At 36.9% G+C, this 17394-nt stretch overlaps 1 protein-coding gene across 1 annotated transcript in view; it reads left to right on the top strand.

Moving 5' to 3' along the window:
• The window catches only part of LOC110446861 (soluble guanylate cyclase 88E-like), a 101549-nt gene that overhangs the window by 80417 nt on the left and 3738 nt on the right, over positions 1-17394 (top strand). Inside the window, exons 4-10 of the mRNA XM_021492193.1 lie at positions 1287-1386; positions 3955-4042; positions 6727-6856; positions 7054-7200; positions 7600-7746; positions 9955-10111; positions 14296-14405. Of these exons, the coding sequence (XP_021347868.1) occupies positions 1287-1386; positions 3955-4042; positions 6727-6856; positions 7054-7200; positions 7600-7746; positions 9955-10111; positions 14296-14405 (879 nt within the window). The remainder of the gene's footprint in view (positions 1-1286; positions 1387-3954; positions 4043-6726; positions 6857-7053; positions 7201-7599; positions 7747-9954; positions 10112-14295; positions 14406-17394) is intronic.

Genomic DNA, 17394 nt, shown 5'->3' with positions numbered 1-17394 from the left:
CTGCCTTACAGACCAGCTGTCTATAACTACAGTCAAACCTGCCTTAAAGACCAGCTGTCTATAACAACAATCACACCGTCTTAAGACACCACATCTCTACAACTACATTTGTACGGTCAAACCTGCCTTAGAGACCAACTGTCTATAACAACAGTCAAACCTTCCTAAGACACCACCTCTCTATAACTACAGTCAAACCTGTCTTAAAGACCAGCTGTCTATAACTATAATAAAACCTGCCTTACAGATCAGCTGTCTATAACAACAATCAAACCTTCCTAAGACACCACACCTCTGCAACTACATTTGTACGGTCAAACCTGCCTTAGAGACCAACAGTCTATAACTACAGTCAAACCTGCCCTAGAGACCACCTCTCTATAACTACAGTCAAACCTTCCTAAGACACCACCTCTCTATAACTACAGTCAAACCTGCCTTAGAGACCAACAGTCTATAACTACAGTCAAACCTTCCTAAGACACCACCTCTCTATAACTACAGTCAAACCTTCCTAAGACACCAACTCTCTATAACTTCAGTCAAACCTTCCTAAGACACCACCTCTCTATAACTACAGTCAAACCTGCCTTAGAGACCAACTGTCTATAACTAAAATCAAACCTGCCTTAGGAACCAATGTTCTATAAGTACAATCAAACCTGTCTTAGAGACCACCTGTCTATAACTACGCTGTAGAATTAAACAAGCTTTAAAGACCAGGTATCTTTTCTTACAATCAAACCTTTATTTGAGACCACATCACAATGTAATAGTCGAACTTGACTGATAGACCACCTTTAAATAGCTACTACTTGCGTAAATAGTACAGTATACACTATCATAACGGTAATCAAACCTGTATTTGATATGATCTGTACAGTGTAGCTGCCACTACCGCCTATCTAAAACTTTTTGAAACTGTTTAGAGATAATCATTACTTGATATTAACCAGAGACCACCTGTTCATAGTTCAACGACAGCTTCCACCTGTGAAGAGTTAGTTAAGTTCGTTTTGGGAGACCGAATTCCTATAACTCCAACCAGAATATAGCTTTCTGCAGGTTATAACTTCTGCCGGTATAAAGCTACCGCAGGTCAATATGTTTTATCAACATTTAGCTGTAGCTCTCGCCAGTCTATAAGAAGTAGAATATGTTGTAGGTACCACCTCTCTATAACTACCTATTATTCGTTAAACATAACTGAAAGACCACCTATCTCTTGACAAATGGACATATATATTTTTACTTAATTAATATATCTATGGATTATTTGTTTACAGATCATGGCCACCACAAACAATGTATTTGAGATAGCGTCAGAGGGTTGTACATTAAGGCGGACTGATGAGAAATCCAAAATCACACCCAAAGGCATCAAAGGTATGATGAAGTTTAATCAAAGGTTTACCGCAAAATCTTGATCATATATTAATTAGTAATGAGAGGTTTAGCCAACAATCTTAATAAGACACCAAACAGTAATCAAAGGTTTACTGAACAATCTTTATAAGGTACCAAACAGTAATCAAAGATTTACCGAACAATCTTTATAAGGTATCAAACAAAAATTTAAGGTTTACCGAACAATCTTTGTAAGGTACCAAACAGTAATCAAAGGTTTACCGAACAATCTTTATCAGACACCAAACAGTAATCAACGGTTTACTGAACAATCTTTATAAGGTACCAAACAGTAATTAAAGGTTTACCGAACAAACTTTATCCGACACCAAACAGTAATCAAAGGTTTACCGAACAATCTTTATAAGGTATCAAACAGTAATTTAAGGTTTACCGAACAATCTTTGTAAGGTATCAAACAGTAATCAAAGGTTTACCGAACAATCTTTATAAGGTACCAAACAGTAATCAAAGGTTTACCGAACAATCTTAATAAGACACCAAACAGTAATCAACGGTTTACTGAACAATGTTTATAAGGTACCAAACAATAATTAAAGGTTTACCAAACAAACTTTATCAGACACCAAACAGTAATTAAAGGTTTACTGAACCATCTTTATAAGGTACCAAACAGTAATTAAAGATTACCGAACAAACTTTATCAGACACCAAACAGTAATCAAAGGTTTGTCGAACAATCTTTATAAGGTATCAAACAGTAATTTAAGGTTTACCGAACAATCTTTGTAAGGTATCAAACAGTAATCAAAGGTTTACCGAACAATCTTTATAAGGTACCAAACAGTAATCAAAGGTTTACCGAACAATCTTTATCAGACACCAAACAGTAATCAACGGTTTACTGAACAATGTTTATAAGGTACCAAACAATAATTAAAGGTTTACCGAACAAACTTTATCAGACACCAAACAGTAGTCAACGGTTTACTGAACAATGTTAATAAGGTACCAAACAATAATTAAAGGTTTACCGAACAATCTTTATCAGGCACCAAACAGTAATTAAAGGTTTACTGAACAATCTTTATAAGGTACCAAACAGTAATTAAAGATTTACCGAACAATCTTTATCAGACACCAAACAGTAATTAAAGGTTTACTGAACAATCTTTATAAGGTACCAAACAGTACTTAAAGATTTACCGAACAATCTTTATCAAACACCAAACAGTAATTAAAGGTTTACCGAACAATCTGTATAAGAGACCAAACAGTTATTAAAGATTTACCGAACAGTTAATAATTTTGTAACGTAAAAGCAATGCAGCAGCTACAAAGAAATTAAAAAACGCTACAGCTGTATCTTATTTGATATTACAACTGCTGTATATAATTAAATATTGCAATAGCTGTTTGTAATTAAACATGACAATATTTGTTTATAGATAAATAATACAACAGTTGTATATAATTAATCATTACAGTAGTTGTATATACACGTACTTAAACATTACAACGGCTGTATATGATTACACAATACCAAAGCTGTATATAATTAAATATTGCAATACTTAAACATTACAACGGCTGTATATAATTACACAATACCCAAGCTGTATATAATTAAATATAGCAATACTTAAACATAACAATGGCTGTATATAATTACACAATACCCAAGCTGTATATAATTAGCTATTGCAATACTTAAACATAACAACGGCTGTATATGATTACACAATACCAAAGCTGTATATAATTAAATATTGCAATACTTAAACATTACAACGGCTGTATATGATTTCACAATACCAAAGCTGTATATCATGAAATAATACAACAGTTGTATATACACGTACTTAAACATTACAACGGCTTATATAATTACACAATACCAAAGCTGTATATAATTAAATGTTACAACAGTTTGATATAATTTAACATAACATTTGCTCTATATTATTAAATAGTGCGATATCTGTTTGTAATTAAACATTTCAACTAGCAATAATTAAACGGTTCAACAGCTGTATAAAATGAAAGATTACTGTAGATCTTGAAAGTTAAACAGCAAAAGTTATAAAATTAAACATTCAAGCAGTTTTCATTTTAGCTAGTCGAATAGAAGAAGTGTTTTAACTAATTCTTAAATCTCATATTAGATGAAAAAAACACCACATTTTTAGTTTTTTGCATTCAGCCCTGTAGGCATATTACGAAATGTGTGGCAGATAAAGAGCAGAGGCAGTGAAACAGACATGCTCCACAGTAAGACATTTAACATTGAGAGAAATGCGATATGCTAAGACTAACCATTTGGCTTCGGTCAGCAACGATTTCTAGATTGTTTCACTGCGTTTGAACCTCAATGGGCTGGTAGGCACGGGTGTTTTCCCCCGCGTTGGAGACAAATGTGCATCGAACCTCTTACCAAATTTCAGGATAACCATTGGTGAATTTAACGCACGACGGACATAATTGTCGAATAATGTAAAGAACAGTTAAATACATAATTTCACACTTTTGACATTTAGAAATTGACCAAAATCAGTAATTTTACTATGTTTTTAACTTAACACACAGAGCAAGAGGCTGAACACACTCTGCACCTGAAGGGACAGATGGTTTTCATGCCGGAGTGGGACTGTATTATATTCATGGGCACGCCAGTGTAAGTAAACTTCACCGCTTCCTGTTTACATCAGTGTAGGCTAACGTCACCGTTTTATGGGTCCATAATTGTAGGTAAACGTCATCGCTTCATGGGTACACTAGTACAGTGTAATTAAATGTGACTACTCTATCAGAATATCTGTTTGTTAAACATCAACTAAACATAATAGGTGCATGGTACATGTAGCACTAGTGTGTGTACATGGTGTTGCATATAATACGTATTATCGTACACGTTTGTAGCATAAAAGAACGTTTCGCGAACACGCAATCATAGGGACGAACTCTCCACATCGTTAGCACACACACGAACAGAACATACTTCAACGTCAACACACAAAGACATAATGTATAACAGCGTAAAACAAAACAAAACAATATACCACAGCGTCATACAAAAGGGAAGTTATTAGTGTTCGGCACAAGTTGTTGGACCCTATTAGAGACATTGCTCTTGAAGACGTCATGGACCGCCATATTCCGTCTTTGCGTATTGCAGAGTTATCTTCTCTTGAGAGCAGGAATTGATTTTTACGTCATTGGTTCGTGTGAGAAAATTACGTCGTTTTCTCAAAAATTGATGACGTTACTCTCACAAACAAATGACGTAACAATCAATACCTGCTCTAAAGAGAAGATAACTCTGCAATACGCAAAGACGGAATACTACACTATCCACAGTACTTCTTTTTCTACCTGCGAAAAGTCACCATCGATCTGAAACACGGTCAACGAGTCTTTAACTGCTACTTTACACAGCTATACGGTATGCCTGCTACCATTGCTTGTCATCTGTTTTGATGAGCAAAACACTCCATCCAAAGATTATAGAATGCATGTATAAAATTTAATACTAGGCAGTTCGTGTTTTTTCATACAAATTATTCATTAATCAGAAATATTGAGGAAAATATAGATTAATCTTGTTTTAGGCCATTTCATATACCGTCCATGTCTAACTATACCGTTACTGGATCAAAAGCGATATATATTGGATGTTATTTCCTGCGGTTGTGTGACTCTGACAGACGACGGACACGCGACTGGGCAGTGTAATAGCTAAGCTAATATAAGCACTACTTATATCATCGTAGAAAACCGGAAATGGCTTTTAAAGTTGACGCTAATTTTCTTTTAGATTATTGTTTTAAATGGGTTTGTCTGTTTTAGTAGTATGATAAGATTGTAGGTTCTAGAGGATTATCTGGTGTAAATTGTTGCTGTAGTATAATGGCTTGATATTTGTTCTCTGTCTACTGCCCAGAAAGTCTGTGTCATCTTGCGGAAGATTAAGCTCAATTCCAAGTCAATAAGATCGTTCAGGTCAACCAGTTCCTTAGTTGTTTGCTGGAAAGTGTAATTATTTGTTCTTGAGAAATATTGTTCCAAAACCCTGTTCCTACCATGTCAGGAATAAATATGTCCTGCTGTGTTGTACCTGTAATGTACTATTTAGCCGTCTGAGATGTCCCGTACTATATAACAGTCGACACATCACACCAATTTCACTTCAATGGTTACATGAGCGATAAGGCTTGAGGATAATGGTTTTGAATAAATGACAATAAATGAACAGCTCCTCGATCATTATAGACGTTTGTCATCCGTATCAACCGTCACGATCATTGCGATCGGCGACCGAAGCTTCAGTACATTTATGGGTAGAATATCCATCACTGTGACCATTAACAACCGAAGTTTGAATGACGTAGCAGTCACATTTGGGAATAGTTTAACATCGCATAAGAGATAGACAAAACGTCTTGCCATGTTAAATTAGTCACTAGTTTAGGGTTGTATTTCAGACTGGTAGCTCGGTCATTTTAATTCGAGTATGTACGTTCATAGTGATGAAGGCGGAAGGTGGAAGTCTATCATGTTCCTTAAACTGTCTTCTTAATACCTTTTCCCCATTACACAAAGAACAGGGAGATGAGCGAGAATTCTATAGTGTATATTAATATGCCTTATATTCCGTCTTTGCGTATTGCAGAGGTATCTGCTCTTGGGAGCAGGTATTGATTGTTACGTCGCTTGTTTGTGAGAGTAACGTCATCAATTTTTGAGAAAACGACGTAATTTTCTCACACAAACCAATGACGTAACAATCAATACCTGCTCCCAAGAGAAGATAACTCTGCAATACGCAAAGACGGAATATTTTCGTGTGCATGTTAATCGGTGTCGACTCAACTTATTTGCACAATACAATATTTTCGAATTTCTATCAACACACCGATGCAACATGTACAGTTTTTTTTGTGAACATATATTACTCTGGTCTTGTTCGTCATACTTTTAGAATCAAATCATATTAAGTTTAGCAAAGGAAATATGTCATTATTCCTGCAAAAACTACCAGTGCGATTATTTTGTATACATCGTGTTCAAAAGATCATGGACAATTTAATTATCAAAAATGATAAAGCCAGTTGAGTATAAGAACGTAAATAATTCGTAATTGTTAACATGAATTATGTTGTGCAACGCAGTTGATTAAAAACAAATTCTTACAGATGCGTGATAGTTCCTCGAGCTATCAAATAATTGTACCAGTTTGAAATAAAATGAATGGTGTAACAGAGCCTGCAATAATTTAGGAAAGCTTTTACATCGAGATTCTAACGATCAGGTACCTTGGTGGCATTATTTATTATTAGTAATTACCTATTTCAATTATAGGATGGAGAACCTCGAGGCGATGGATAGGGCAGGTCTCTATATCAACGACTTGAGTATGCACGATTCCAGTCGTGATCTTGTGCTGGCGGGGACTCAGCAGTCTGCAGAGCTCAAGCTTGCACTGGACCAGGTATGCACTTCCGGTCTGGTACAAATGTTGTGAAGCAATGTAATATAATTATATAAAGCCTGTTGAATATAATCATATAATCACAGACGCACGAACAGATAAACATTAGATGATATAAATTTGTTTTGGTGTACTTCATCTCTTTTGTTTATTTACTTTCGAACTCGGTTAAATTTGCTATGGTATCTTATATGTAGGAGCAACAAAAGAGTAAGACCCTAGAGGAAAGCATGCGTAAACTGGACGAGGAGATGAAAAGGACGGATTTACTCCTCTACCAGATGATACCTAAACCAGTGGCTGACCGACTCCGAAGTGGCGAGGAATCTATTAGCACGTGCGAGGTAAGTGCGTGCATTAGATGGCAAAGTATTATTTCAGGCCTTCATGTCGCATGTAATTCGGTTTACGGATTTCCGAGGCTTGTCTCCTAATGATACGACATACTTATTGCAATACACTGGATTTGCTTACTTACTTACCAATTTACTTAGGACGGTATAATATATGATGTTTATAGTGGTCGATATGCAATGAGTGACATATTGTTTTTGTCGCCAAATTTGTATTTATGTCTTTAATATCTTAAATATTTCCTTTTGTTTCTTAAAAACAATGTGTACATTTCCTTATCTTTTTCACTAATAGCTTTATATAGGTACATCTAGTGTTCACATACTCGTGACTGCCTCCTTGTGAAACCTGGTGTTAATATGTTTGTAAACTAATATATCACGTCATAGGTATTCGACTGTCTGACGATTGTGTTCAGCGACGTTGTTGGCTTTACCGCCATCTGTAGCCAGATTTCCCCGATGGACGTTGTTTCTATGCTGAACGCTATGTACACCAAGTTTGATAACCTCAGCGAGCTGCATCATGTATACAAGGTAACTCATCAAACAATCAATTATTCACTCGCTTTGCGACGTTGCCAATATAGAACATTTAGATGGGAAAACCTCGAAACGGTAGTCCGAATCTCAACGTCTACACGTTAACAATCAAGTGGTGGGGTGACAAAGTGGATAACACACCCGCATTTCACCGAGGCGGCCGAGGATCGATTCCAAAATCGGTGGTGAAAAAGTATAGGGTTACCTTCTCGACCACGTGGCTTTTCTTCGGGTACTCCCGTTTCCTTACACATGAAGACCACCTAGCGCTAACTCCAGACCAACAGGAGTGATTAATATAAGTTTAAATAAACTTTTCCATACTTTTGTTGAAGGGAAAACGTGAAAAAAAGTGCCATTTCCAACATCTACCGGATACTATACCAAACTTACACGGTGAACGTCGATACCATTTCATCTGGCGGGGTTCAACTCGTCTAATGCCAACATTTCTGTAGATAAATGTATGTACATTGTAAATAGGAAACCATCATATCTACCGTGTGAAACCGTTTTTTGTGGAAAATATAAAATCCCTGTTGCGTAGAAGGAATCGGTAGTTCCGAAGCAACATTTTGGTCAATAAAACATTATCATTATTAATTTCGATAATACTTTGAATGTTTCAGAAGATTCCTATAGCGGGCATGTCAATCGACAGTAGTTTAATCATATCTGCTAAACGTCGTGTGGGGGCTGATATCGTATTACTACGTAAAATGTATAGATACTGGGAAATCACTTAGAACAGTTCACAGAACTCTCACAAAAGTTTCAGTCTAGAATATTATCGGACACCGTGTCGTTTTACTACAAACCAACGTATATTGATATATGTTGATCGGTAAGACAATTAACAGATCTGAATCTACCCCAGGGAAGTTGGGCAACACTTCCATCCTTTGTACGTCCAATGGACGCCCAGCGGATACACTAGTGTAAATCAGCCATGTCTATAGAGACCAAAACTCCAAAACAAAGACGTCATTTTCGGTCATTAACACTACATAAGGAATAACAGGTCGAGACAATACGACCCGTTTCCCGATGTGTTAACGGCGAGCGTGATGTTGGGCCTTTCCTCTTAGGCAGCTATTAGAATAGCAAATTCATAGGAATACATGATTAAAACCTCTAAGCTTATTAATTCGTTTTCTTGTGTAAAATGCCATCGATTTATGAAATGTGACTGCTTTGCACGCGATATACTCGTTACAACAATAAATGGCAACAACCCACCAGCTAATAGACATGCGCAGTAGGGTATATGTCAGTCTAGGTTAGCATGACGCTTCTTATCGATGGAAACATTCTCGCTGCTTTCTGTCCCGATCGTGTCCCCCTGCTAGCTTTGCCGTTTATTGTGGTTATCGCATGATGTCTCTAAACAATCGTCACAGCTTTAACCGACACAAGGGAATGGGGTCTCCATTAAGATGTGCTATTCGAGTGTCGATATGCAGACCAACTGTAAACATCAGCCTAGGGTTTTCTCTTGCAAATATTGATAATAGAAGGTATCGATAATTTAAATTGTAGTAATGCATTTTGTTTGCGTATTTTATGGTTTGTTTGTATATTTGGATACTCATTCCCTCTTCCCTGTATACATACACATGTACATGCATTTTGCGATCGACACATTCAGGACAACACTCTATATTTAGAGTAAAAAGTAGTAAACATATCTTCCTACAGTTACATTTAGTGCTGATGAAGGATATGTATAAACTTATATCCGGACGCTCTTCCAACAGTAGGGGTCAGAGTAGTATATTTATATTTGGACAATCTGCAAACAGTAAGGGATATGTATATTCATACCAAAACCCGGACACCTCTCCAAAGATATATATAAACGGTTGTAGAACACTTAAATAATTAAAATGTAAATATGAATAACCATATTAACAACTATCTTTAGCAAATTCTTTATTTCATAAATTTCATTACATGTATATATGATTGCCGTTCATGTCGAACTCGTGGTAATATAGCATGTTACTTGGGGGGGGGNAACATCAGAACGTCAGCCATAGGGAAATCCCTAAAAATTAACTTTAACATAGCTAGCTTCAATCTTTGACACCGATTGTCTTTGTTTGACCTTGATGTTCAGTCGTTAGTTGACCTTTATTTAAAATATCTCATACATCAATGTATATCCAAACACTCTAAAACAATATTTTGACATTTGTGTAGGTGGAAACCATTGGAGATGCCTATATGGGGGTAGCAGGTGCTCCGGACGTAACGGAATATCACGCTGCCAGCGTTTGTAACATGGCGCTGGACATGCTCGTGACGATGGAAGATCTCGTCAACCCCATTTCCGGCGAAAGTATGAAAATCAGAGTTGGTAAGTGCAACAGGTATCTGTGATACTTTATAACTCCAATATAAACGGCTGCGTAAATAAATAAAGGTTGTTGGTGAAAATATGAAGTAATCTCCAAAACAACTGCATGTGGCACGGTAACTACATGTTAGTAAGACATGGTGTAGCGACCGCCCATTAAAAGGTACCGTCTCGTCACGAGACCACACCTAATGTAACCAATGAACGACTTTCCCAAAGGTAGTCTCTTAATACATACAGCCTCGCGCTAACGTTCTAGGCATGCAAGTTTTCTCAGGCTTTAGCAAACAATGTGTGAAACTTGCAAATTAATTACTCTTCATTGTTAGCAATTCTCATTTTTCCTTTCACGTGCCTTAAAATAACTGGTATCTAAAAAAAAAAAATGTATGATCTCGTATTACAAATAATTTCATCTTGTTATATTTTCTTAGAATACTCCCAATATGTATCCAATATATCGTCGATGTGATATGTTGGTGACATCTAAAATAGATCACGTCAGTTGTCAGATGTCAATGATTGATGTAGACAACATGAGTTACAGAGTTTAATTTTTGTCTCAAAATTCAGTTTCTTAATTTCATTATAATAAGGCCCCGGCATTAATTCCTGGTTTATTGTTCTTGTACTTCCGCTTGCTCAAAAATGAATTATTTACTTTACCTTTTTGAAACATTTTCACATCGAAAATAGCTTAGATAAATCAAGCATATTGTGACAACTACTTGTCTGGAATAGACACTACTTTTCTGGGGGTTTTCTTCATGTGTGTAAGTTGTTCAAATTCATATCACGTCAGGTGTTGACTGATAGTCTGTGGTATCTCCAGATGATCCTGTAGATAAGGCAGTTTTGAATAGGGACCTGGAAGCTTTAAATAGGTGGGTTAACACTTGGCTTGTTACTTTCAATCAAAATAAGACGGAAGTTATTTTCATATCAAATTCAAATGATATAGATGAAGATCTTGAACTGATTTTTTATAGAAATATTTTGAATTTTAACAGTATGCATACAAAATGGTCAGATCATGTAAGTGCAATCTATAAATCGGTAATGAAAAAAAAAAATTGCGAAAACTCAAATAAATGTTGAAGCGGGATACTCTCTTAAGAATTTACAAAACTGATATATTACCAGTCTTAGAATATGCATGTGAGGTTTGGAATGGTTGTACTCTGGTCGATTCTGAAAAGTTAGAGAGGGCTCAACGTGAAGTAGCTAGAATAATTACAGGTTTACCGTCATATGCTAGAAATGAATCATTATATACAGAAACTAGTCTTGAATTATTTTCGGATAAAAGAAGAAGACGAAAATTTCAATTTATCTACAAAATGGATAGGCATCAAACCCCAAACTACCTAACAAATCTACTTCCCACTAAGGTAGGAGAAAACCGCCTTGCTCTTAGAAATAATGATAACTACAAAATTACCAATTTTAGACTCTCTACTACTAGTTTATCTTTCTTGCCTTCTTCATTAAAAATGTGGAATACTCTAGACTATAATATTAGATCCATGTCTTTTTCATATTTGAAATCAGCTCTAGTCCCCAACATACCATATACATTACATTACCTACGTGATGACAGAAAACTAAACATTCTTCATACCAGACTAAGACTCGAATGCAGTCCTCTCAAACATGATCTTTACCGTGCAAACTTGGTCCAACACTCCAATTGTATAAATTGTGGCTACCATTGCGAAAATGCCCATCACTTCTTCTTTGAATGTCAACATTACACAAATGCTCGTACTGTACTTTTTGATCATATAAATCATTTAAATGTACAGTTAACGTTGAGATTATTACTGTTTGGAAATGAAAATCTGGCCTTGGATACAAATTGTGATGTATTCAGACAAGTGCAAACTTTTGTTAGATCCAGTGGAAGATTTTAACATGTTTCGATTATGAACCTGACTTTAAGATATGGTTTTGTTTTTGTTTGTTTGTATGTGTATGTGTTACTTTAAAAATCGCTTCACACTACTATGAATTGTAACTGACAGTCTATATCATCATCTATTGGTTTGAATTATTGCTGTAAGGAGATGGCTTCATAAGTTGTATTCTACCACGTCTGTGATGTAACGACGGTTTTCATTGGTTAAAAAGAGTGCATTATTGAGCGATATACCATGCGCGTGCCAATAACCGATGCCAATAACCAATGCACGCGAAATAGTGCGCACGCATGCTGTTCCAACAACCTACCCGTATTTTAACAAAAATAGCATAACTGTCAGGCGGGATCAAAATATTTGACAGGCCTGCCATTCAAAAGATTGCACGGATCAATAGACCTAAAAGTATGTGGGTCCGTGCAGTGAAAATGGTTTATTAATTATTGACATTTAAAATTTACAGGTCTGAAGACAAAATGGTAAATTATCAATTACTTCTGTTTTTACTTCACTGGGTAGTGCCGTACATTTCACGATGTGTCCAGTGTGTGTATGTACTGTCAAGCGTTGATTTCATGTTTTGACGAACGATGTCGATAGCGTGCCAATGTTTGATTGATTGAAATAAACATCGTATCTGACGTCACACGTGTTCAATTGTTTCTGGTCTGCAAAACGTCGTCTGCTTTCAAAACATCAAAGTGATGTCGAGCATTCGCCTACAGTGTACATACCGTGTGTGAAGAATAATGTTGCAAAAAGTAGCATCGGTCTGAACAGTGGTTGCAAAACACAGCTGTCCGGTGAAGTCGGTGAAGGTGAAGGTCGCATCATGATCAGCCGGTCAGCGACTTTCCATCACGTCATGGCAATCAACTAAATATGCAAACTCATGTCAGGCCTATCGTATGATGTTGTATCATTGGCACTTCCAAGAAAATCCGCTTGATATCCGTACGATGATGATGGTTTTAGAAGTAAACGCAATCCGGGAATCCAAACCCTACGCACTGAGAAATGTTGGCACAACATTGATCAAGTTAAAACGAGGCAACACGATAGCGTGATAAATCTTGCACGCGCAAAAGAACAGCGTCTAATTTACATATCGAATTATCTAGGTCATGTCGCCTTATAAGACAGTAAAACTTTACAATTAGTTACATATTTCTTAAATAACTTGTGCCAAATCCTATTTTCCAATTCTGTTTAATAAAATATGTTTAAAGTCATAGGTTTCAGCGATCTATGCGGTGAAGCCTTATATTACTGATAACTCAGTTTTCAGAGTTTTTCACTGAAATATATTTCGATATTACGAATATGTTTTCCCTGACATTCCAAAAGTTGAGTACTTCCGACAAGGCCTAGTTTCGACATGCCTTGTTATTACCCAGACAGCAGATGAAATAGAACTTCTATTCTTACCAAACAGAAACGCCATTAGATGCCCATCTAAAGTAGGTCAAACATTAATAAAATTCCTGTAGTTTGAGCGGACAGAAATATACGAAAACCATTTCCCTTTATGTGGTGAGTTTATCCTCGTAGAAATTCAAATTTAAGATTGCGTTATGAACTTAGAAATTAAAATTCAAAGAAATATATGAATATAAACATAAAACAGCATTCTGTTCCGTGTTTATGTCCCATAACACGGTACAGGAATGCACACAAATGATCATATACGCTATACATTTTGTCTGCACTACTGTCCCGTGTTATAGGACCATAACACGGAACAGAATGCAGTTTTTTCTATTAGACTATAGCGTCTCTGGTTTAGTACACAGGGACCTGATAATTTGTTACAGCTATATTAGGACCTAAACTAAGGTGTTCAGAGTAATGTTACATCTTTAAGGGGTTTAGATTGACTTTCGGTAAAAATGACACCCCCAATGATCATATATATAAGGGAGGACAGCTCTCGATGTCGAAATGTCGACCACACATAACTTTCTTGCATCAAAAACAACATGTCTAGTTGATCAACGGGAAAATGCTCAGTACCGTTGGAAAGATGGATATTTTTCCATTGAAAAACTCATATATGCACAAAAAATGTATTATTCTTCCGCGGACATGAACTCCGTTTCCTCCACAAACACACTTCAAATTTTTTCGCAGTTAGCCTGTCACTTTTTTAATGTTAATGAGGTTTATTGACACCTTAGCTTAGGTCCAAATATATCTGTAACAAATTCTCATGTCCCTGTGGTTTAGTACAGTGCCTGGTGATGAGGTGTGTCCTTGACATTACAGGTGTCCACAGCGGGATGGCGGTGGCGGGAGTTGTAGGAGTGAAGATGCCTCGGTATTGTTTGTTCGGAGATACCGTCAACACTGCCTCTAGAATGGAGACTAATAGTGAGGTAAATATGCACTGGACCGTAGTGGCACCAATCAGTCTATATTGATTCTGCTGTAGCTCCCTCTTTCTAAGGTAAATGCCTAGGGTTCGGAGGTCCTACAGTCAAATACCAGAATTGTGTAGCATTGTTCTATTTCGGTGACTGTTATATTCACGTCTAAGTAGGTGTTCCAAACTGGAAAGTTTACGACAAAAGACCTTCCTAAACAGGAGCAAACATTAAGCCAGATGATTTTTCAATCCAAAGCTTGGCATTGCCTCATCTGCATCAATCCCTCACATGTCTATAAAGGATTGGGTATTGTGTGCGCTCTAATTGTAAAGGCGTTCGTGAATAACTTATTAAAATGGGCGTTCATTTAGGTGGGAAAATGCATACTTTTTCAAGTTCAAAATGTATGTCTGTCGTTTTTGGTCATTAAAGATGGCGTGAGCTTGTCATATGAGTTTATGTAAGATAGAAGGGACAAATGTAATCACATTTCACACATTAAACAGGCGAAGAGACTAAACACCCACATCATATTTTGTAGTCATATATTATACATGTAGCTGACAAGGGCGTTTTTATTCAATCTAGTGGGATTATTTTTAGCTCACCATGGTCCTTCGGCAACTGCAGCGACCGTAGTCCGTCGTCCGTCCGTTCGTCAACCTTTCCTTTTAAACGCTACTACCTGTAGTCCTGTACGGCACAGTAGATTTTGACTATATTTGCTCTGGAGCGTCCTTAGGCCACGAGACCTAATTATGTATAAACGGAAGAGAAGAAGAATTTTAAAGGTTTTACCTCTTTTTCCCCTATTGGGACCCGCCCCCTCTGCCTCTAGGGGACCACGCTCCTTAGAGGCAGAGGGGAGGTAAACCCTTTAAAATCCCTTTTGAGGCAGAGCGGAGGTAAACCCTTTAAAATCCTTCTTTTTACCATAGGGATTACGAGATTTTATCCAATTTTTGTCTCCATTAAAATTATTATTCTCTTCTTCTGTAGGAATGAACGGATTTTGTCCAAATTTAGTATGAAGCATCCTTAGGGAGAGAGGAACAAATTTTGTATAAACGGTGGGGCGGGGGCCAAATAGGGGAAATAGAGGTAAACCTTTAAAACCCTTCTTCTACGATAAGGATTAAGGGCTTTCATCCCTATTTGGTCTGACGCATCCTTAGGTTACTCTTTTTGTTTAAACGGTGGGTGAGGCCCCTCTAGGGGCAGAGGAGAGGGGCCTAATAGGGGAAATAGAGGTAAAATCTTTCTACCGTAGGGATAAGGTGATTTTATCCTAATTTAGTCTGAAGTATCCTTGGGCAATAGAACTCAGTTTTGTATAAACGGTGGGTGTGGCCCTCTGTGGGTCAGATGGGTGGGTCCGAATATGGGAAATAGTCTTCTACCATACGGATCAAGGTATTTATTCCTAATTTGATCTGGACCATCCTTATGCCAAGGGGACTCAATTTTGTAAAACAAACGGTTGGTGTGGCACCCAGGGAACAGGGGCGGGTCCCAATAGGGGAAATAGAGGTAAAACCTCTTTTTACCATAGGGATTACGAGATTTTATCCCATTTTTGTCTCCATCAACTTTTCTAGTAGTGTCTGTTACTATTAGGGCGTATTCATTAAAATAAGATGGCCACAAAGCCGCCATTTTGGATTTATACTTTTGAAGTTTGTTCTCGCTATATCTCCAGAAATACTGGATCATACAGTACCTTCCATGGAGTGTTATATCTTAGCTCATATCAAGTACTTTTTTGGTTTATGACCGGTAAATCTTGTCGAACATTTGAACCACTGTGTTCATGGGTGTTAAAACTGTTAGCCTTTTACTGCAGGCAGCCTGTAGGCATTTTCAATTCCTGATATCCTTAATCAAACGTAATTTCCTTGAACATTTTATTACTGAAGATGCGTTATAACGTTGCTTTTGTCGTCATGTCCGATAGTTTGGTATATTGCAATGTTCTTGCTATAACGAGGGGGCCACTGAAGAGGCGAAGATTGTCTATCTCTATGCAATATTTACCTTTCCGACTCCATTTCTACAAACGTTTCATTTCCGGTGTAGCAAGTGTTTACATTATTGTAGCTCATTTAGTTTCTGAAATTAGACCTTGTTGTGTTGCTGTAAGGTTAAGACTTTATCAAATACAAAGATATCTTATCACATGATATGACCCGGGTTTTAACCAGCGTGAAAACACGATCGTGTAGATCAAGCACCTTTAAATTTTAACATGTGTAGCAACACCTACAGCGTGTTCCATTTAGCGAAACATTTACGTTGTGCCAATACGAACCATCCGATCCACTTGTTGGAATATTATGTTCCACCGAAACAAACCGGTTCGTCTAGGACTTCTTATTTAAGTGTATCAAGTTGGATCTAATTTGGCAGCCAATGAAAGGTTTTCTTATCAGATGTGCACAAGTTTTATACTAATTGATGTATAATACGATGAACTGTATCTGTTTAATATATTATAAGTAACGCCATTATGTGTTACATGTATACTTGTAAATAATGGCAAACATTTGCGTTGTTTCATTTTTTCCCATTACGAAGCCTAATTGTGGGGAAATCCTTTCCATTTTATTTTAGATTCCGAGGTTTGAACATGCGGGAACTTTATTTGTAACGCGTAGTCCCTTTAAACAGACCAGTTCCGGATTAGAACAACAGAACGTTCGGCTAAATATACTGCATTACTATAGCACAGAAAGATGTTAAATAACGTCTTCATTAAAATAACATGTGTAGTCGCATTTACGAAACCGTCAGAAGTAACCATTAGACCATTTTTCTTAATTCGCGGTTAAAACGAAAATAGCAGCGGTGATTTTTTGTATTTTATTTTTTCAACTTTTCTACTTCTTATTTTGAACATTGGAAAACTAATTTCCGTGAGCATTTCCACACCGCTGTCTTAACGTGAGCATTTCCACACCGCTGTCTTAACGTAAGCATTTCCACACCGCTGTCTTAACGT

The sequence above is a fragment of the Mizuhopecten yessoensis genome, unplaced genomic scaffold (genome assembly GCF_002113885.1).
Source record: "Mizuhopecten yessoensis strain PY_sf001 unplaced genomic scaffold, ASM211388v2 scaffold3023, whole genome shotgun sequence".
Classification (NCBI taxonomy): domain Eukaryota; kingdom Metazoa; phylum Mollusca; class Bivalvia; order Pectinida; family Pectinidae; genus Mizuhopecten; species Mizuhopecten yessoensis.
This window is presented reverse-complemented; position numbering and strand designations above follow the sequence as displayed.